General features: G+C 54.0%; 11 protein-coding genes across 11 annotated transcripts; 5 read left to right on the forward strand and 6 right to left on the reverse strand.

Annotated features, from left to right (window-relative positions):
• Window positions 1-328: 328 nt before the first annotated feature.
• Window positions 329-1,105, reverse strand: Malapachy_2282 (rpb5 subunit of dna-directed rna polymerase; the record flags this gene model as incomplete). The annotated part of the gene is made up of 5 exons (XM_018136774.1): window positions 329-375; window positions 417-514; window positions 549-688; window positions 730-996; window positions 1,034-1,105. The coding sequence occupies 5 exons, from the start codon at window positions 1,103-1,105 to the stop codon at window positions 329-331; spliced, it is 624 nt and encodes a 207-aa protein (XP_017993044.1).
• A 413-nt stretch (window positions 1,106-1,518) lies between these two features.
• Window positions 1,519-4,887, reverse strand: Malapachy_2286 (cytoplasmic protein; the record flags this gene model as incomplete). Its single annotated transcript, XM_018136778.1, has 1 exon — window positions 1,519-4,887. The coding sequence occupies one exon, from the start codon at window positions 4,885-4,887 to the stop codon at window positions 1,519-1,521; it is 3,369 nt and encodes a 1,122-aa protein (XP_017993040.1).
• Window positions 4,888-5,513: 626 nt separating this feature from the next.
• Window positions 5,514-8,537, forward strand: Malapachy_2290 (signal transducer; the record flags this gene model as incomplete). Its single annotated transcript, XM_018136782.1, has 1 exon — window positions 5,514-8,537. The coding sequence occupies one exon, from the start codon at window positions 5,514-5,516 to the stop codon at window positions 8,535-8,537; it is 3,024 nt and encodes a 1,007-aa protein (XP_017992976.1).
• A 47-nt stretch (window positions 8,538-8,584) lies between these two features.
• Window positions 8,585-9,597, reverse strand: Malapachy_2308 (sensitivity to red light reduced protein; the record flags this gene model as incomplete). Its single annotated transcript, XM_018136800.1, has 4 exons — window positions 8,585-8,865; window positions 8,892-9,084; window positions 9,110-9,345; window positions 9,375-9,597. 4 exons carry the CDS (start codon window positions 9,595-9,597, stop codon window positions 8,585-8,587), a joined length of 933 nt encoding a protein of 310 aa, XP_017992864.1.
• Window positions 9,596-10,774, forward strand: Malapachy_2296 (hypothetical protein; the record flags this gene model as incomplete). The annotated part of the gene is made up of 1 exon (XM_018136788.1): window positions 9,596-10,774. One exon carries the CDS (start codon window positions 9,596-9,598, stop codon window positions 10,772-10,774), a length of 1,179 nt encoding a protein of 392 aa, XP_017992970.1.
• A 3-nt stretch (window positions 10,775-10,777) lies between these two features.
• Window positions 10,778-12,367, reverse strand: Malapachy_2281 (trna methyltransferase; the record flags this gene model as incomplete). Its single annotated transcript, XM_018136773.1, has 2 exons — window positions 10,778-10,942; window positions 10,979-12,367. 2 exons carry the CDS (start codon window positions 12,365-12,367, stop codon window positions 10,778-10,780), a joined length of 1,554 nt encoding a protein of 517 aa, XP_017993041.1.
• A 152-nt stretch (window positions 12,368-12,519) lies between these two features.
• On the forward strand, window positions 12,520-14,268 carry Malapachy_2294 (hypothetical protein; the record flags this gene model as incomplete). Its single annotated transcript, XM_018136786.1, has 7 exons — window positions 12,520-12,622; window positions 12,795-13,029; window positions 13,063-13,646; window positions 13,674-13,690; window positions 13,718-13,953; window positions 13,980-14,185; window positions 14,219-14,268. The coding sequence occupies 7 exons, from the start codon at window positions 12,520-12,522 to the stop codon at window positions 14,266-14,268; spliced, it is 1,431 nt and encodes a 476-aa protein (XP_017992972.1).
• Window positions 14,269-15,507: 1,239 nt separating this feature from the next.
• Window positions 15,508-16,149, forward strand: Malapachy_2344 (hypothetical protein; the record flags this gene model as incomplete). Its single annotated transcript, XM_018136836.1, has 4 exons — window positions 15,508-15,697; window positions 15,726-15,902; window positions 15,929-16,047; window positions 16,075-16,149. 4 exons carry the CDS (start codon window positions 15,508-15,510, stop codon window positions 16,147-16,149), a joined length of 561 nt encoding a protein of 186 aa, XP_017993294.1.
• Window positions 16,150-16,173: 24 nt separating this feature from the next.
• Malapachy_2325 (dna replication complex gins protein psf2) lies at window positions 16,174-16,867 on the reverse strand (the record flags this gene model as incomplete). The annotated part of the gene is made up of 4 exons (XM_018136817.1): window positions 16,174-16,332; window positions 16,362-16,479; window positions 16,506-16,602; window positions 16,630-16,867. The coding sequence occupies 4 exons, from the start codon at window positions 16,865-16,867 to the stop codon at window positions 16,174-16,176; spliced, it is 612 nt and encodes a 203-aa protein (XP_017992820.1).
• Window positions 16,868-18,017: 1,150 nt separating this feature from the next.
• Window positions 18,018-18,570, reverse strand: Malapachy_2327 (cyt2-holocytochrome-c1 synthase; the record flags this gene model as incomplete). The annotated part of the gene is made up of 2 exons (XM_018136819.1): window positions 18,018-18,024; window positions 18,059-18,570. 2 exons carry the CDS (start codon window positions 18,568-18,570, stop codon window positions 18,018-18,020), a joined length of 519 nt encoding a protein of 172 aa, XP_017992818.1.
• A 281-nt stretch (window positions 18,571-18,851) lies between these two features.
• Window positions 18,852-20,872, forward strand: Malapachy_2338 (rna polymerase iii subunit; the record flags this gene model as incomplete). The annotated part of the gene is made up of 5 exons (XM_018136830.1): window positions 18,852-18,932; window positions 18,963-19,301; window positions 19,329-19,898; window positions 19,927-20,436; window positions 20,465-20,872. The coding sequence occupies 5 exons, from the start codon at window positions 18,852-18,854 to the stop codon at window positions 20,870-20,872; spliced, it is 1,908 nt and encodes a 635-aa protein (XP_017992833.1).
• Window positions 20,873-20,974: the final 102 nt, after the last annotated feature.

A 20,974-nucleotide genomic window follows, 5' to 3' on the forward strand; every position in this document is an offset into this window, starting at 1 on the left:
CGACACCGATCCTAAGACCAGTATCCAACTGAACATGTATTATTTTATGAAATGCTGCCGTAACAAGTGGACCCATTGGTACAGTGGTTAGCACGTGGAGCTGTTAAACTGGTCGGTGTACGACTACAAAACTCTAAGGTCACTGGTTCGATCCCAGTATGGGTCGCATCTTTTTGTCCTTTTTTTATACTTGACACAATGCATTCTCCTACATCCGTAGTTGCTTTGATGCTTGAATTTTTTCGTCGTTAATATATAGTTTCTTTGGATTGCACGGGCTACTGTGGCTGATCATAAACCTACATGTATTCTCCCATGTCTCTATTTATTACATGCAAATTCGGTAAGAGCAATAACGACCACTTGTCTCCGAGGCTGGCTGTTAATATTGTACGGCGCATAAAGCGAATACGTACGACGCGTAATTTTTACGACTTGACCGCGGGTAAGTCCAAAGTAGCGAGCCACTGGGTCACTCTGCTGGATACGTGGGAGTTGCGAATCTTTCAAACGACTGAAGCAGGTAAGCACTTGTACCCAATACATACTAGCGCTGAAGAAGGGCTGTCTTCTCTTCAGCAGTAAGGACCTCGTGCTTGGGCACGAGTTGGTGATGGGTAATGTTCACCAGTAAAAAGGCCTCCTCGAAGTCCTCAAGAACAAGCTGGAGTCTCATGGCATCAATTACCTACAGCATGTTAGCCTACCCTTAAACAGAAAAACGCATACCTTCTTAGCCGCACTGGTCATTTTGTCGCTCCAAATAATGATACCGCGCGTGATATTTTTCTCTTCCAGAATGTTGATGAACTGCCTCATAGTTTTCACACCGACGTTCCTTTCCATGGAGTAGAAAACAAAAAGGCGGTCCTCTGGGCGATCCTTGTGCTGAGTGAAGAAGTTCAGGCGATTGCGATCAACGACACCGTTGGTTGACATTTCCGCCTTGAAAGTGTCAAGATCAACGTTGATCTCCTCATCGGAGACTTCATAGCCCTAAAAGGTTAGACTGCCACAAGAATAGAATACCTACACGATCAGCCACTAGCTCATGGATAGTGCGGTTGATACGCCAGAGCCTAGCTGCCTCGCGGTCGTCGTTCATGCTCACCACACCGAGTCGGCTGCCCTGAGAGAAAGATGGGCGCTAGCGACGACGCTTTTTTATGTCACGTGCCGCCGGGCGCACGCAGCGTTGCCCAAAGGTATCGATGCCAACCAAGATGCTGCGAAGGCTTAGAAACGAAATGGTAAGATTTGAAAAGAGTAAACGGGAATCTATACGCGATGGGCCGCCTGCATACAAGATTTTCTCTAATAGAAGAATGAAGGGAAGAAATAAGAAGAGTCGAAACAAAACGAGATTTAGAGAAGTAGAAATGGAAGAGACAATAGTCAGGCGGAAGCGCATGGCGTCGCGCATGTGTGGTATGATGCTTTCAATTGGATATATAGTACTGCTCTCCGCATAAGGAGAACAGCGAGAGAATGGCCTCCGTGCTTTGGCAGTCATGCCCATTACTGCTTGTCAAACGCAATTTGAGCGAGAACACGAGAGACTTCATCCATGGTATCCGAGGGAGCCGCGGGCGAAATAGAGCTGCGCGACTGCATAGTCAAAGAGGGCCCACGGGGCATCGCAGGGGCGCTACCGGGAGGTCCCATCATGCCGAGGCTAGAACGAGACGTCGCATCACTCATAGCATGAAAACCGTCAATATCCGTACCCAAATCCGAGGGAGAGCGAACACTCAGCGACGTGCGCGAGAGCGGTGCACTAAAGTTGCCCACATCCACACCCTGAGAACGAGAATTCATAGGTTCGGAGCGACGTAGCGGACTCTGAGAATGGAACGACGAGGTAGGGGGTCGCACGGTATCTTGTTTCCCCAGCGAAGAATCGTTCGCCGCGAAGGAGAATGGTATCGGCCCAGAAGAGAATGGGCTGAACATACTAGTGGACTTCGGCGCAGGGGGTCCCATGTCCTGGAACGACGGAAGGGGTGCGCCCCAGACCTGGGAAGAGAGGTTGGTGCTCTCCGCATACCCAGGGGTATAAAAGGGCGACATCAAAGGGGTATTGGTGTTGGTACCTTCAAATGGCACAGTCGAAGCCGCGTCAGGCTGGTCAAAGAGCGCTTTCAGGTCTTTGGTCCCAGTGCCCGGCGGAGGCGGCGGCGCCAGGCCTGGCGCAGCACTAGAAGTAGGTGTGACAGCAGCTGGGGATGAGGCAGGAAGATGCGGCTCATCGTACAACGCCGATGAGCCGGACGTCGATAGCTCTATACCGTCCGCCTTGCTGGGGGAGAAGCGCGATGTAGAAAAGGGTGGCATCACCGCAGCCGAGAAAGGCTCAGGCACAGAAGTCGTTTCCATGGGCAGAGCGTGCAGTCGGACATGTTGCTTTGTGCACAGCTCTTCCATCATGCCTTTCGCTGCAGACAGTTTATCCAAGTTGCCGCGAGGCAGTTCCATGGCAAAGGTACATTCACCTTGTCCACTCTGGGCACGGGAAGCCACCTGCAGTTCTATGCCCATGTCTGCGCGGATGCGCTCGACAAGCTGTTGAAAGCCTGGCGAATCGAGCAGCGTAGCCATTTCGTGGGAATTGGCCACAGACCATTCCACATCCACGGGAATTTGCTGCAGGAGAATCTGTACAGCCGACGCCATCTGCGATTCAGGACCGAACAAGAGAACTGTGTCCAGGGCAGACTCCTTACGAGCAAGACGTACTGTGCAACGCGTACGATGCTCGATATCGCTGAGGATCTGGCTCTTGTCGGCCAACAAAGTGCGGTGATATTTTCGCGGCACAGACACAGTCTCCGTCACAAAGTCCTTGTCTTTGGGACTTACGAGTTCCATGACAGAGTTCTTCAGATTCTCCAGGTTGGGCGCATTCTTCGAGGGAGTCCGAGCAATGACATTGTCATTGATATCAATGTACCCTCCCAACGCGGCAAACTCTTCGGCATTGGAGAACTTGACATACACGCCAAACTTTTTCATGATGCGTTGAATGTTTTTGCCTCCCACGCCAATGATGCGCTTGTGGTACGACTCTGGTACATGGAACGACATCTCCGCAGGCAGCTCTTCTTGCAGCTGACTTAGTCCCTGTAACGCTGCCTCAGCCTCGCGGCCATGGACATCAATCAGGAAGTTGTAGTCGTTAAACGGCTCGAAACGAATGCGCACCGCACACCCTTCCATGATCTTGTTGATCTTACCGTTCTTCTTGCCGCTAATAAACTCGCGGTGGTCCGTGGCCAACTCCAGCTGGAATCGCACTTCCCCTGCATAGTGTTTCAGGTTCGGCTGGCGCAGCAAATGACGCAACGCTGTTCGCACCTCCGAATCTGTGCCGTGAATTTCAAAGGCATTGGTATGGAACGACACGTCAGCGCCAGAAGTACCTGTGGTGGAAGACAACAGAGCTGTCACTGCCCGTGGGTCCTTGTTCGACGCCAAGCCCAGGGCTTCCAGGCCGCCCGGCAACAAAAACAATTGCGCCGTGTAGAACGGTGACACCAACTGCATCAAAATACGGATACTTCGCTCCACATCGACGCGCGATACACCATACACCGTCACTTGGCCCTGCTGCCCGCCAATGACAGGGAGTTCCAGATATGTGCTGTTGTCCAGCATGAGCTCACGCAGAGACTCTAGGCGCTCTTGAAGAAGCCAGTCAAGCTTGCGTGGCATCAGCGCAACCTGGCGTGAGACCAGACTGCGTCCCTTGTTGGTCGCCAGGGGCTGAAGCAGTTCACGAGCCCGAGCAATCGCCGCCGTGGACCCCGTAACATATACGGTGTTGCGGCGGGAGACCACAGCAGGTGGCATATGGCTTTGCAGTACGCCACCAAAGGGCGTCGGAAGATACAAACTTGCGCCAGATTCACGCTCGATTTGCTGGATCACAGCACGCTTACGGCCAGCACCAACATGCAAGTGCTTGCAGTCAATGTCCACAGTATCGGAATGCAAGCCATGCTTTTCGTCGAGCATGACAAGCACTTGAACACGCGCATACTCAATGGCTTCGACATTGCCAGCAATGGTAAGCATTACGTATCGCTGCTTCACCATGCCAGCACACGCTTCCACATTTTGGACATCGAGAGGCGCCACGTTGAGCATCGTGCTGGCTTGTTGCATAATTCGATCGAATCGTTCACGCACATCCTGCTGCAAAGGCAAGGGGGCTGATGCGGAGCTATCCACCATAGGATCCACGAGATCCACCCAAGGCAACGGCAGCTGCAATGTCCATGGCAAAGGAAGCTGCTGCAAGAGCTCACCACAAGCTTCATTGACATAGGTCTGTGTACCACTCAACGTGACACTGAATCGTGGCAGGCCGCGTGAGAGAATAGGGGCAGAGCCCATTACAGGCACGGTAGATTCCGTGGGGACGGAGGTAGAGTCTGACCAGGTAGACAGGGCCCCCGAAGCCATGGCCACAGAGGGCGATTGCGACAAAGGCAATGGTCCGAGCGGCGAGCGGGGTGATGTGCCTAGTGGTGCATCCACTTCGCCGGAGGGAGTAGCTTGAATAATACATTGATGCGCAGCCATGACTTGAGCACACACCTCATTGACGGCATCCGTGTGCATCTTAGCACGCCGACCACCCGGACTTGAGCGGGAAGAGAACGGAGACGTGCTGAGGTGGGTATCCAGCTCTGCATCAGGCTCGAGAGAGGGTCGTGAAGCGCCAGGCGCCAAGGATTTGGACGCAGGCACAGCGATGCCTGCACGGCTACCTACTACACGCGCATCAGGTGAGAGAGCACTTGCTGATGTAGGGGACGTGCCGTTGGGAGACGCGGCACTGCCTGGGCTGCGAGGAAAACTGAACGAGGTTAGGTATAAATCCATCACGTCAACAGCCGCCTTGTGCGCGTAGCGTCAGGCACACGTCACACGCACACGGCTAGCAGAATAGATGGAAAGATAGAGAGAGGGGTAGTGTACCAAACAACCTATCTCCTAGAGACAGGCAGGAATTGTACAGTCCAACTGCAGCGCGATGAGCTCGCAATCTGCCAGAATAGCGGGGTGGAAGAATGTACCGTTGTGGGCCTCGTGCCCACGCCGGTGCGTTTGCCACGCGGGCGGCGCGTGTCCCCCCCTTCTTGCTGAGACCCCGCCGTCGCCCAAAACAGCATCCAGCCACGCGAGCATGCCCGCGCAGTCTCGTGGCATGCTATTCGGCCGAGATACTCGCTGACTAGCGCTGAAGTCAGCGAGCTATTCTTCGCGGACCTGGTAGGTAGATGGCGATGCGGCGCCCGCAAGGGGCAGGCAGGCAGTTGGCGCAAGTCTCAGCTTGGGCGAGAGAGACTAGTAAAGCGAGACGTAAGCCCCGCGCAAGGCGAGCGGCCGCGGTGCCACTGAGACGGCGCGCGTGGCCCAGTGACAGCACCGCACGCACGGCGACGCAGCCAAAATAAGCAAAGCCCTCACTTGCATACATACGTCTGTCGCACTGTCTGGCGGGCATCATGGCTACGCTGGCCATGAGTGAGAAGCCACCACCAAGCGTCGACGTGCACAATGGCGAGGAGGCTGGCCCTGTCCCCGCCATTGTAGCGTCATTTATGTGTGAAGCATGTCAAAACCCTATTGAAGAGGAATCGCATGCTGACGGCGTAGTTCATATGGCAGAAAGCTATTGGCACCGGGACTGCTTCACATGCTTGACATGTGGTCGGCCTGTCCCCATTGAGAACGACAATGTACTCTTGGTTGGATCGCAGCCGATGTGCGATAAGTGCACGTTTCACTGTCGTGCGTGTCAACGCCCGATTGCCGACGAGGTCGTGCTGTGTGACCAGGCGCCTTACCATACGCAGTGCTTTCGCTGCAGTACATGCCAGAACTTGATCAACTCCACAGCGTATGTGTGCGTGGGTGACCTGGTTCAGTGCTTAGCATGTCATGCGTCGGCGAGCACATCGCCGACAGACGCAGCAGCGGGTGCCTCAGTTCCCGCTTCGTCGACCTTGGCGCCGCCAAACGGAGAAGGACGGCAGTCTGCGTCGGTGCCCAGCTCGCCTGTTGCACGACATGCCACAGTGCTGGACCTATTAGACTTGGTGCCTCACCACACAGCCTCAGCCACCCAGCGACTTGGGATGAGGCAGCGACACAAACGGTCGCACACCGTGAGTGGTCCTACGGCCGATATGCCTGACACACTCTCTCTCGCCGGTGCACCTAACGGGGCATTGGAAGGTGTGGCACATGCGTTATTGACAGCCGACTCGCTGCCTGCAATGGAACGACCTGTTGCAGAGCCCCTTCGTGCAAGTATATCGGACGTGAGCCCACGTACAGACACCATGGCAACGGCTGTAGCGATAGCCGACGAGCATGTGGATGCGGATGTCATTGCTGAAGCTATGGTGGGCGTGTCTGCGAACACAACTCAAGATGCCATCGCAGACGCCATCGCGCCGGACGACAGCGGTGTGCTATCCACAACGCCCTCGGCACCTTTGGAAGCAAGTCCTACCACGAGGGTGGACCCATTGGCTGAGTCGACCAGGCCTGAAGAGGAGTTGATGACCGATGTACGTCATCTCTCGCTGAAAGAAAGGACGCGGGAGCGTTTGTCCGACACGCTGCAGTCAGAAATCTTGCAAGCATACTACATGTCGGCAACACCCTCAGGGCGTGGCACACCTATGGCTGATACATCGCAGTCACGTCGGCAGTCTCGCACGGTGGTTAGCGCGCTCAGTGATCTGTGGTCACATCGGGAATCATCGTCTGAATCTGACATTCTACGCCGTCTCTCGTTGTACGACAGTGAGTTTGAGGCGCTGATCGCCACGCCTGATTTTGCGCAACAGCGACACTCGCAGCCATGGGATACATCGGCTTGGAATGCCGTGGCTGAGTCGTCGCCCCTCTTGGAGACCAATCCCGTGTCGTCGGACTTGCCAGGCGCATGGCCAACGTCGGAATCACTGGATAGCGCTCAGGATCCTGCCACGCTCTCTGATACAGCGCAACTGGAGATCCAGCGGCATATGGCCCTGGCTGAGTTCCTTGCTGTGAAGAGCGCAACAGAAGAGCACAAACGCTCGCCCGATCAGTCGACACACGCCAAGGTGCAGTTGGTCCTAGAGTCCCTGTACGCACACTTTGACACGATCAAGACAGAATACAAGCGTGAGTTGGAATCGCTCGCGATGATGCAGCAGACGCTTCGTCATGAATTGCGGCCCATGATGCAGGTCCGTGCCACGCTGATGCAAGAATCGCAGCAGTTGGCACAGCGCGTCGATGAGCTGACCGCCGAAGTCGCGCGTCTTGATGTGGAGGCAAGTGAGCGTGTGCGTCGGTCATCGGCTTCTACCACCGAGACGGTGCACTTGGCCCCCGTGGCTGACCCCTCCGTGCTCACGACACCCACGGGCCCATCACGCTCCCACCTGCCCGACACGCCAGGGACCGTATCGCCTGCCGCGCCGACTAGTCCAGCTACGTCGTCCGCGCGCCTCGATGCCTCGTTGCCGCCACTTCCTGCGCCGCGCAAGTTTCGATGGATCAAGCCACGCCTGATTCTCCCGCCAGACTTGGCTGCAGCGGGTGAAGCGTTGCTTTTGCCGGCGCATGAGCTGGGTAAGGCAGGCCGTGTCCCTTCTATATCACCGCCTGTGCCGCCCAAGCACGACACGGCGCAAGGATCTCAGCAGCATTTGTTTGAACCAACAGGCCCTCTTCCATCGCGAACGCGGTGCATGGTGTGTACACAATCTGTGGCTCGCGGCGCCTCAGAAATGCGGTGCCACCAGTGTCGTGAAGTGTGCCATGCTTCGTGCTTGTACCATGTGACGAAGCCTTGCATGGGAGCCGTACCAACACAGGCCCATCTACAACGGCAGCAGTCGTGGAACTCGTGTGTCGCATCACCGCCTGGCACTTCGATGCTGGGCCGCCCATTGTCGGAACAATTGCGGTTGGAAGGCACGTTGGTCCCCCGGCTTGTAGCCTGGTGTATTGCCGCTGTGGAAGCCAATGGCTTGCACGACGAAGGCCTGTATCGCAAGTCAGGCAGCTCGCAGCAACAACGCCAACTTGTTCAGCTCTTTGACAGTGGTCAGCCGTTTGACTTGTGCGATGCGTCGCAATTTGGCGACTGTGCTGTGATCACCGGCGTGCTGAAATCGTATCTACGCAAACTACCTGAGCCATTGATCCCTATTGAGCACCATGATGCGTTTGTTGCATTTGCTGAGCATGAATCGCACTCCCCTACGGCGGTGCCGACCATGCAAGTCATGCTGAGCAAGCTGCCTAGCAATCACTATGCCACATTGCAGCGCCTGTGTCAGCACCTGCACCTCGTCCAAAAACACCAGGCTGAGACGCGGATGTGTGCCCGCAACTTGGGCCTGGTTTTCGGGCCGACAATTCTGTGTGTGTCGGACCCTCAACAGGAACTCCTAGAAATGGCGACGTATGCGCGCGTCGTCGAGTTCCTCATTCAGCACACACCCGCCCTATTTGCCTTGTAAATATGTGTGTAGATATGGTACAAAGAGAAGGCAGCGCAGTCCCATGTTTATGTCGTTACGACTTCGGGGCCAGGCGGCATGGGCGGCGGGAGCGCCCAGAACGCTTCCTCCTCGATGGTAAGCACAGTCGTGCTCGGCGCAGCTGTTCGTCCTTTGCGTGCTCGCGGCTTGGCTTTGCGGCGCGCCGGTTGGTACGACCATCCGTCGGTGAGTGTCGCAGTGTCCGTAGGTACGTTTAAGGTGTCGAAGAACACTTGCACGCTCATATCCAAAGCGCCTGGCGCGCGCGTCTCAGCAGACAACAAGGCGTACGTATGACAATAGGGCACTGCGGTAAGCATGTACGATACATACAAATACGGTGCACACATGGAAGCGAGGCCATGGCGCTGCTGAATAGGGTATACGCGTCCAAGGCATTGCCGATCAGCACAAGGTGCGAAAGACGCGCGTGCGTCCAGTTCGCACGAAGAAGAGCTTCGTATAGTTCCTTGGGACAGTGAGGCATGAATGCCAGCGTCGGCTCGTCAAGAGGATAGGCGCCACACTAGTATAAGCACAGAGACACGTACCTTGTTGTCCGTCAGCATAGCCATGCCTTGACTCTCAGCAAAGGCGCGATCTTCCTCGGTCATGACAGGATCAAATAGGTGCACAGGCAATGGCGTGGAGGCCGTCGCGAGCTCTGTACGCAAAAGAGTCAAGCAGGCCCACTGATACTGTGCGGCCATAGACGTGAGCGATCCTAGGCCCAGGCACAGGATCTGCGTAGGTCGTGAAGGACGTGCACAGATCGCGTCAGTCAATGCTACGTCTAAGTCATGCTAGGCCACGTACACTGCCAGCGTTGCGTCCATGAGGGCTGCGCGAGGAGCTCCGCTTTCTTTGCCTCTATTTGCGTCTGGAGCGCATGCCAAAGCGGCGCTGAATCCTCGATCGGCACGGACGGCATGGCTCGCAGCAGCATAGACGAAGCGTCGCACAGCAACGACGTTTTGTATGCCTGTCCGATTTTCTCCACATGCAGTGGCGCGACAGGACCCTCGCCGGTGACAATCATGTCGCTGTCTCATACGCCCAGCGCGATGCTGGCGCGTCTGCCCGGCGGGCCTAAGACGATCGGTGCCTTCTGCCTGATCTTAGTATCGTATACGACCCAAACCGAGTCCATGCAGTACATCCAGCATAACCTGGGGTACTCCAAGCCCTTGTTTTTGTTGTATGTCACGCATAGCAGTTTCCTGCTTCTCCTTCCTGCGTACCTGCTTTGCATCCACTTCTTTACATCGGCCAAGGTGGGGCATGTATGGAACTTACTTAAGAAGGACTTGACTCGACAAGTCCACCACTTTTTGGAAGTGAGTCCCACTGAGCCAGTCCCGCGACTCACGTGGGTCGTGACCATGATTGCCATCCTTTTCATCCTGACGGTGGCGCTGACCATTCCTTCCATTAGCTGGTTTTTGGCCGTTCCCTTCACGAGCATGGCCAACATCACTTCTATCTACAATACCTTCAGCTTGTGGGCTTTGGTTTTTTCCGTGTACTTCCTCAAGGAGAACTGGGACTACCTGCAAGCGTGTGCCGTCCTCTTGGGCGTCGTGGGCGTCTCGATCTCCGCCACTGGCAGTGCCGTGCGACCTACCGCCGAAGAGGCCACAGGCGACAAGGATAAGAAGACCGGCCTGCTTTCCCCGGCGTTTATGGGGGATCTGCTGGCGTTGATCGGTGCCATATCGATGGCAGCGTACGAGATTCTGTACAAGCGCCTCACAGAGGTGCCAGAGACCTCAGAGGCCTTTATACCGATTCCTTCCGAGGAGACGCCCATTCACGACACCACCCACGCGGACGACGTAACGGCCGAGGACGAGGATGCCATGCCGTTTGGTGTGCATGCCCTCGCGATGACGACAGGGATCGGTCTCGTGACGCTCTGCTTGTTTTGGATTCCTCTGTTTTTTGCGCATATGTACCAGGCCGAGCCGCTCGAGATGCCGAGGGATGGCACTGTGATCGCATGGATTGCGCTAAGCGCTACATGCGGCGTTCTTTTCAACGGATCGTTCGCGATTCTCCTTTCTTTATGGGGCCCTGTCCTTGCATCCATGTCGTGTCTTTTGACAACAGTGTTGGTCCAGCTCACCGATATGGTACAAGGGATTCCCTTCACTTGGATGAGCATCCTGGGCAATGTTATTATCACAGTCAGTTTCCTGTGCCTACTTCCATGGTAAGCTCTATGAAGACGCATGTTCCAATACACAAACACCTTCCACATGACTGAGGTTACTCCCCACGTCGGATACATACTGTGTCTGAGGGAAAAAGTCAAAGCCCCGAATGCTGCGAATCTGGTACGAGGGGCATGCACGCAGTAGTTGGCCCACATCGCGGGCCTGGGTCTGTATGGTATTAGATAGAGATGTGAGTATACGTACATGAACATTGCATGACACATAAATGATATGCTTCGGTTGTAGTGCCACAAGTTGATCCAGAAAGGCCTGGTCACAGCCACGGCGCGGTGGGTCGATCACCACGGTGGTCTTCTCCGAAGGGTACTCAATACGCCCGAAAATGTTTTCCGCCTGGCCGGCCAGGAACTTGGCATTGGTAATGTGATTGAGCGCTGCATTTTTCTCTGCACACGCAATGGAATCCGCACTGATCTCTACACCCGCCACTTCGTCAAAAAGCGAGGCGAGCGTCAAGGCAAATAGACCAGAGCCACAGTAGGTATCCACCAAATATTGCGGACCCTCCGAGGCAGGGAGTTGGTGCTTGACATAATCGACCACCAATGGAATAATCGAGCGGTTGTTCTGGAAGAAGGCGCCGGCCGGCGTAGAAAAGGTAATGGGGCCAACACGCTCGTACACTGTTGCCTTATGGTCGGTGACCGCCATGGATTCGTCCATAGAGGCATCTGCACTTGGTAGCGAGTCACGCAGAAGCAGCGTCGCACCGTTCTTGTACGAGCGAATCGTCTCACGAACACGCGCACGCTGCGCCTTCATAGCTTCGTTCAGAATCGGCGTGCCGATGGGACACTCTTCAATGTCCATGACACGACCCAATGTAGCACCATCAAAGCCAATAGGCACCGAAAGCGCACTATCAGGAACAGACGAGGACGATCCTTTCTTGCGCAAGATCGACGGTAAGTCAAAGTGCGGGGTAAGTTTCGTACGATACGACATGGTCTGGGGGGACGCCATGGTATCCAATACAGCCGGTACCAGCGATGCATCCAGATGCGCATAGTGTTTAAATGCATTTTCCACGACGGTTTTCTTCTGCTCAAGCTGCTTCGAATAGGGAATCATTTGATACTGACACCCACCGCATTGTCCAAAATAACGACACTGGACCAGCGAGTCGTCGCGCCAGGCAGGGTTGGGCTGTACCATTTCTACCACGCGTGCCTTGAAGTACAAACGCTCGGCCGCATACGGGAACACACGCACCTGCTCACCAGGCAAGGCAAAAGGCACGACCAACAAACGATCGCCACGCGGCGACAATGCAAGACCGTCGCCATGCGCACTCAAGCGTTCAATAGTCACCGTGACTTCTTCGTTGAATGGCGAGACTCGCTCATATTCCTGGCCCTTGGCAACAATATCCTCGACGCGGTCGCGTCCGATCATCTCCAAAATGTCAAAAAGAATAGGAGGATCGCCGTGCTTAGCCACCTGCTTGGCGTACGCCTTGCGCAGATGCTGAATACGTTTGCGGTCCCTCTTTTCATTCGCACGCTCCTCGGTATCTACGCGTTGCTTCTTCGTAGGAGGGCACCGTTCTGGACTTGGCGTGGGGTGCGACATGTAGGACGAAAAAAATTTGACAACCGGTCCCCAACGTACAAGTTGTCGAGGCATGCAAATGAAGACAGGGGACAAAAGGGCGAAATTTACACCAACGCTCCACATTAATTTTTTTTGTGGGAACGGACCCCCAACCTTACCATTGTACCGTGATGCGAGCGACGGACGATTTTGGTCAAGTCTTGGTCATTAGCGGTGGAAGTGGATACAATGACTTGATCAATGCAACAGACTCTGCGATTTTTGTTCTCCCAGGTACGTGGTGACACCAGAAAAACTCACTCGCAGTGTCGGACAATGGAGGTACGTTGAGTGTATCACAGAACTGATACACGTGTGATGCAGGCTCCTCCTCAGGTATGTGCTGCATTCACTCACCATAGAAATCATTCGTGTCATGGGTATGTTGCTTATGTCTCACAGCCAGGTGGACCTTCACTAGGTGATATTCGAGCACGGTTGGTACGCCTCGCCCGCTTGGCGGCTACGCGTGAGAAATCATCCCGCAACTTGGAACAGCCTGGCTCCCGAGAGGCTCTGTACACGCTGTTATCATATCGTCTGCCTGTATCTGGACCTATGCGAGAAATCAAGCAGGAATGGATGGACATTATCGAAGGCAAGCATCGACTATGGCGTGGCATCGATGCCGAGAAACGAGAGTGTGTGCGTGGGTTTCTGGTCCAATTTCACAGCGAGATCCTGCATCGCGCGCATAGAAACTTCAACTTCCGCGGTGGAAGCATAGGCAATTTTTTCCTCGCTGCCATGCAACGCTTTTTCCGCTCGATCCAAAGTGCCATTTTCTTCTTCTCTGCGCTGACAGATATCCAGTCTGCTATCAAAAATTGCGACGTGTTACCTGCCATCAATACCAACAAGACCACCACCATTGCTGCCAGACTTGCCGATGGGACACAGCTTGTGGGCCAATGTGAGATTTCACATCCTTCCATTGATTTGACCCTCAAGAAACGCGATTGTATCAACTCTGTTGCACCGACGCGCCGTCCCTCGTTTGAGCTGCAAGATTCCGTGTTTGAGTTTGGCACACACAACGGATATGCTTCTCGACATGCTGCTGACGTGTCTGCCCCCCCGCCCGCTAGCGCACGAACGGAGTCCAGTGCCCACAGCATGAACGATTCTGACTTTAGTGACGATGTGGAAGATATGGAAGAGGGTATCCCTATGAGTCTGAACGACGTGGGCGAATCCCTTGGCAATATCCTGTATGGATCAAAGGAAGACTCTGTGCCACTATCGGCCCCGATTGATCGTACGTTCGACTTCTACTCACCCGCAGGCTTGTTCTACGTGAATGTACGCCTATCTCTATGCTTACCTTAGTCCTACCGCAATGAAGTATTCCCTGCTCCAAACCCCTCCTACCTCACGGGATTGCGTCGTAGCAATCTGCTGATATACTCCTGTGGGTCTCTCTGGACAAGTATTATTCCTTGCCTTATTCTTCGTGGCGTTCCCAACGCCATTGCACGCTCACCATCGCTTAAGTACAAAGTGCTCCTTCTCAACTCGGAGCACGACAGAGAAACCTACGGTCTCCATGCTTTAGACTTTGTCAAGTACGTGGCGCTTATATTCACCGCAGTATCATTCACCGATCCCTCACGCAACTTCATACCATGGACTTCCCCAATGAGAAGTTCCTCTTTACGCCGTCTGACTTTGTGACGCACGTTATCTACGTACGTGGCAGTGCTGTCCAGCCCAGTGTGTCCGAGCTGAAACAGCTCGGGATCCAATGCATCGGCGTCGAGTCATGTTGTGATGCCCGCATTCGTCTAGGTGAAACACGTACGTACTGTCTATGGTTTGCCTGACATCTAGAATTACGCAACGCATTGTATCAAATTGTACACCAGAAAGGTACTTCGTGAAGATGGCTCTGTATATTTTCTTCAATATAGGGTGAATAGGAGGGAGACAAAACTATATTGCATGATAGAATTCGCTTAGATGAAGAAGAAGGTGTGCTGGCTTCGTGTATATAGCATAGAGTCCCTTACCTACGAGACGTAGAGGGTTTATATCCATAGCGAGCCCAACCAATCTTGATCTCATAGCCTGACAACTGGAGAGGGTTGGATTGAAATGCTTGCAATGCAGCCATCGCACTTGCAGGGTACTGAAAGGAAATAAAAGCATAATGGCGCCCTGGAAAAACCTGGGCGTTGATCACATCGCCGTATTTGCAAAATATAGACATAAGATCATGTAAAGGGGTGTTAGGTGGAAGATTTCCAATGTACAGTGTGGCATTATCAGGGCCAGTGTCGTGCAAGGGTAATTCCCCAGAAGGCCGCCGCTCCTCTAACTTGGTAGGGTATGGTTCAGACGGCCGATCAGCCCAATTTACACGAATAATACGACTTCCAAGCCACTGGCCGGACATTTTGGCAATACAGTCCATGGCATCTGACTCTTTCCGAAAACGGACAAAGCCATAGCCACGAGATGTTTGTGTTTGAAGATCGCGAATAACGCGAGCATCGTACATGGATGAGTAGCGAGAGAATGTCTGCGTCAACAAATTGTCATCAACGCCCGGACAAAGATCACCAACGAAAACACTGTAGAGACAATTCGGGCGATTTTCTCCTCTGGTATCTGAACTGAATGCTACAGCATCGCTGGGTGCCAGAGGTGTTGTTTCCGATTCGTTCCAGAAGTGTTGCAAGTCAAGGCGATAGCCTCCCAGCATAAATCCGTGAAGATATGAAAGCGCCGTAGTCGCACTACTGTGATCGGAAAATTCTGCCACAGCGTATGTTGGGAGAAAATGCCCCTCGATTGCCACAGGCGCCATCATTTGGACATGCCGTACTACACCGACTTGCATTAGCAAGTGATGTAAATCTCTCTCCTTGATATGGGGTGCGACATTGCGTATTAAAATTTGGTACTTTGTGCCGGTCCCCTGAGCGGATCGAACCTCAGGACCGTAGAGCCCTGCAGGCGCCCCATCCATGCCCTTGACTGGTTTGACAGCTTGGAGGAAAGGTTTTGCGATCAGTTTGACATGTAGTCACCTGCCCAGCAGAATTAATCCAATCCAATAATACATGCTGATTAATTGATGCAGAGAGACACATGATCTGGCCCTTTCATCTCGGAAAATGTTATCCAACAATATGGATGCCAATGCGGCCTTGGCGCTGGCGCTTCGGCTGGAAGCGCTGGAACGCCAGGTTTCAGCCTGTGGGTCCGACGAGACACTCCCGCTGGAAAGTCGCGTAGCACAATTATCGCTAGCCATCGACAAAGCCACGGAGCCCCATGCGTCTCTACAGAAGCTACTAAAAGAGGGTATGTACCAGCATGGCTCTTATCGAAGCTTGTTGCATTGATGATACCCTGCAAGCACCCAATGCCGACGAAACTCTTCTAGATCCGCAAAGCAAACTTGCTCTTGTGCTCGACCATGACACAAGGATGCGCTCGTTTGTGGCGCAAATGGAGGCGTGCGAGCGTCTCAACGACCAGGGTGTGGCTGGTGCTGGCCGTCTTGCGAGTATGTCTCATGCTACTTACGCGCAGCCCATGAATCTCTCCAGGAACGATTGCACGTTTGTGCAGAGCAACAAAAACAGCACATGCATGAGTTGGATATCATGCAACGTCACATCACTGAGCTGGCCACACAGTACGAACGCTATGTATGTGTGCTTACACACTAACAGCAGACGGACCAGCTCTCCCACATTTTTATAGCCCTAGACAAGTCCATCCGGAAGATAGAAGCGGCTGCTATGTCTTAGCCAATGTATATATAAATGTATGTATTACACGCGTCGCACAGATACTTCTCCATCATCCTCTATCGTCTGTGACGGCGGCTCTTCTTTCGTGGTATCTGTGCCTTGAATGGCGTGCAGTTGATTCAACGCCGTTTGAAAGAAAGGACGCACTTCGCAGATCTCCATAGACGAGATATTGGTCATCTTCACGTGAGAAAGGGGCCTCGACGTACCTCGAGATGGGCCGGATTGAGCATTTCCAAGCCAGCCAACACTTTGCTTTGCCGCGTTTCACGCAAATCTTTCAGTAGGGCACGTATCCGAGAGGACGCAGGAATATCTTCTGCCGCGCTAGGCGTGAGAGCAAAAAAACGTACTGTTCCAAAAGCATTTTCGAAATGGCGACGTAATGAAGGGGCAACGGGGCAAACGCCAATTGCGTAGTTTCTTGACGAAGAAACTCTGTGAGAGCGTCTTGCCGTTATGTATAGAGGTACGTACCAACACTAAGCCAGGCAGGCGGAATGATCACGCATTTCCGTTTCTTTCGGAGGGAGACTGCGAGCCACAGGGGTACTTGAGCATGCGTCGGCGGTTGGAATGGGCCATACGTCCCACTTAAAAGTCGGACACGATCGAGCGATATCAAGGGCAGTATATCTACCAAAGTCTCTGTACCGGCCACATATTCCATCTCTGTAGGCAAAATGCCGTACCGGGTGGGCGGTGGCAGTGCCATCGCACAACTCCCTCGCTCAGTCTGAAGCGCAAGGCGCGTTCTTTCTCCGCGCGTGTGTAGTCGTGTACATCGGGCGGGAGATCGGGCCGGGGCACACCACGGCGGCGCACAGTCCTTCGATGTCTCCACACGTGAACCACAGGCCATGACAGCTGTCTGGCTCCGTTGGTGGGCGGAGCTAAAGCGACAGGCAGCAAATGCCACGCCCATGCAAATACTGGGTGTGGTAACTGTTGTCCTGATCAATGTTGCTGTCTTTGGGCTGCTTGCATATATCGGGGGTGATCAGGTGCTCCATTGTACGTATCACTCGACTCATGGAAAGACATTGCCCGCCTAGCTACATGGATCCGAGATGCTTGGATCGGTATACCTATCATGTACATATTCATGATCTTAAGTGCTCTTCCACCTATCCACGGGTTTTCTACATCACTGACATTGTGTGGTATGGCGTTTGCCTCCTCGCATGCCGGAGCGTCTTGGCACCAACAGCTCTCCGCCTTGCTGTATGGATGGGGTGTAGCTACGATCGGTCTCATGCTAAGCGCAATGCTCAGCTTTCATATCCTTCGACGCCTTCTTGCGAATTTACACGGGCAATGGGACATTCAGGATCGCATCAAAAGCGATCGCCGCTTTCGCGCTCTCCAGACGGCAGTGCGTGAGCGAGGTATGCCTATGGCCATCCTAGCACGCTTCTGCCCCTTGCCGTACTGCTATACAAACCTTCTTCTTGCCTCCTTGGATTCTGTGTCGCCCTTTATGTATGCTGTGAGCACGTTCGCTACGTCGCCACGTCTCCTGCTCCCCCTCTTCATGGGTGCCAAGATGTATGAGCTGAGTGATAGAGATATTCGTGCGAACCTCGATCCACACACGAAGCGGTTGAATGCGTTCTTCGTATTGGCTAGCATTGGACTGGCTATAGGATCCAGCTGGTATATATGGCGCGAAACTGTCAAGACCCTTCACTTGGAAGATACGCTGCTGGGCGAGGACATGGATGTAAGAGAAGAAGAGCGCGAATCGTTTGTCCTCGACGACACAGCGGCCTCCATTTAACCTGTCCATGCTTTCCACGTGTGGTACATACGCATAGCCACGCCTTCTATGGTGCTGGGGGCGGGGCGTACGTCCAAGAAGAAGCTCACGGGCTTCGACGTTGCTTGGGTCATCACTTCGGCGGACGGGGCAGCCTTGCCTGCATAAAAGTCAATAATGTAACGCACAGTGTGGGGTGTCTCGCCATCGGTGCTGGGACGAACTATCGTCCAGTCATGTCGGTCAAAAGGCATCTGGTAGCCAGCCAAGCCACGCAGCCATGCCCGCCACGTCACGTCGCGCGGCCGTCCGACGAAGTTGACAAGCTGTGGCCCTGGTGCTTCCTTGTCCGTCTGCCACTCATGCTCCCACTCCAAGATGCGACGCCATGCTTCTTCATTCACAGCATTATGTATAGGCACGACAACACCCATATCTTCCGCTCGGGCTGCATGGTTCTTGCGACGCACTGCCGTATAAAACTGTTCCGCCGAAGGGTAGACCCAGTGACTATCACGTTGTGCACTCGCTGATTCAGCTGGCGCATGTTCAGATGGTGTGGCGTCATTGCTCCCATCCAGGTAGTACCTAGGAATAGATGATACTTCACGGTCTTTGGACAAGGCAGACGTGCTCTCTGCTTGGCGTTCGTGGGCCATCTTCAAAAATGTATCTTGAGCTTCATGCTTCACAGGGCACTGCGCTTCTGCTACCCACCTTTCACGTGTAGTGTGATCCACGGGGCAGGCACTTGGCTCAGCTGGCTTTGCTGCGGCGCTCGTGCTGCTTGCCTGCGTAAAGGGCCAGACCATCAACGTATAAGAGGAGGAGAGAGGAGAGGAGCGGCGCACGTTTTTAGTCAGCTTCTGGCTTCAGACGCTAGGCTCGTTCGAGCTGGGCCGCTTTTTTTTGTTGTCTGGATTAGACGTCGTGCGTTGCGATGAGCAGCGGCGTCAGCGTGCGCGAAGCGGCGCACCTGTGTTTGCATATTGTGCGCGAACACTTTGGCAGTGTGGTAGAGGTATGTATCCGTATTCTGACGTCGTCACAGCGCGTCGTCAAAGTCCTGCTGCGGTATGGACGACTTACGGTGCCCGAGCTCGTTCGTCTCTTGAACGATCCGCCGCCGGAGCGGCATCATCCTGGCCGTTCGCGCTCTCGTGGGTCCAGCTCTAAGACAGAGGCTAGTCCCAACTCGATACCCACTCGGCTTGTGCAGCAGGCGCTCATGGTCCTGATTCAGCACCACTGTGTGCTGCACTCTCGACCGTCGTCCGGCGTCGCAGCCGGGGCGAACCAGGAGCATTTTGAGGTGGATATGGACGAAGTGTTCTCTCGTTTGCGCTTTGGCTCCTACCTGGATCTTGCTCAGAAATGGGGCGGTGATGATGTACGTGGCCGGTGTACTAACATGCAGGCCCAAGCTGTGATTCGACTCTTACTATACCATGGCCAGATGCGTGCTGCTGACCTCATTGACGCGCTGGTCAACGAAACACCCAGGGGCGCAGAGGACACGGACGACTATACGAAAAAGAAGCGCGCCCTGCGTACTGCTACTCTCTCCGAATTGCTCGCACGTATGCTGCAATCGTCGCTTGTTCGACCCTCTACGGCGGTGCAGCATGTATCGCCTCAAGATCGGCGTATTGCGCTTGAAGAATCACTCTTGCGCTCTCAAAAAGGCATCCCTACCGCCAAATCCCTTCGTGAGCTCAAAGCCAAAGTCGCTTCGATTCTCGACGAAGAAGACCGCCGCGACTGGGAAGGCGTAGAGCATGGCGAGGACGGATTGCGACTGGGCTTAAAACGAAAAGAGGCCAAGGACGGGAGCCGAGAAAAACGTGCGCGGCGATCGACGCACGCTGACGTGAGTGCTGGCCGTATGGACGTGATCATTGATGTGCGTATCTTATGCTCTGACCAGCAGCCTGATGTGTGGCTCCGTGTCCACAACGACTATTTCCACATTCAAATGCGGAATGATGTATGTGTAATTGCGAGCTTACCTTTAGATGATTGCCACGGCTGTGGGCAACAAGTACAACAGCACCACAGGCGACGTCATGCGCTTGATGTTACAGCAAGATCAGCCTGGCGTATGCCGTTGCGAAAAGGATGAGCGGTCTCGCCCTATTTCTGTCACGACCCTCTCGCATCATATTCCAGAGCATGTGCGCATTCAGCGCGGACTCGATCGTCGTTCGATCATGGGCGACGAGCGTACGTCGCGAGCGCCCACGACCATTGAATTGCTTGCGGAATACGTGTCAATTTTGTCGGCACACGATAACATCTCGTCATCGGCACGTAAAACGCGGCTCCTTGCCCCCTTTGGCTCGTCTAGCACGACCAGTGCGGGCGGCAGTGCCAGGGTCGCGACGAGCTTCACGGTGGAGTATCGGAACATCTTGGAACAAATGCAGTTGCAATTGATCCGTGACGTCGTTGTGGAGCGCTTTGGTGCGATGGCTGGCCGCATCTTCAGCATCCTAGTAGAAAAAGGCAAGCTAGAAGAGAAGCATGTACGTGTACCTGTCTACTCACTCGCAGATTTCCAAAATTGGCCTGCTGTCGATGAGCGAGACGCGCGATATCTGCTCGCGCATGTTTGCCGCTTCAATTTTGAGTCTGCAGGAAGTACCGAAGAGCAACGAACGCAATCCTCAGCGTACCTTCTTTTTGTGGTTCGTGGATTTGTACAAGTGTAAGTCATGGCTGCTGGATCAGCTATACCGCACTCTTATCCAACTGAGCCGCCGGCGCCTGTATGAAGAGGCCAACAAGTCCTCGTTGCTAGAAAAGTCGGAGCGGACTGATGTGCGTGAAGATGCAGAGTCTCTCCTCACGGAATGGGAACGCAATGAGTTGCAGTCCCTACGTTCCGTGCAGGCGGCGATTACCGTCGCCGAGGCGCGCGTCGTGCAGGACATTTTCATTTTGCAGCACTTCTCCACATGAGCGTTTATCGGGGGCGACCATCGAAAGGCGCGTGTCCAGTGTTGAATTTTCATAGAACGTACATCAACAATGGAGTCTAGGGCCCTAAATGCTTTTCATAAC

Source organism: Malassezia pachydermatis, assembly GCF_001278385.1.
Source record: "Malassezia pachydermatis strain CBS 1879 chromosome Unknown scaffold2, whole genome shotgun sequence".
NCBI classification, from domain to species: Eukaryota; Fungi; Basidiomycota; class Malasseziomycetes; order Malasseziales; family Malasseziaceae; genus Malassezia; species Malassezia pachydermatis.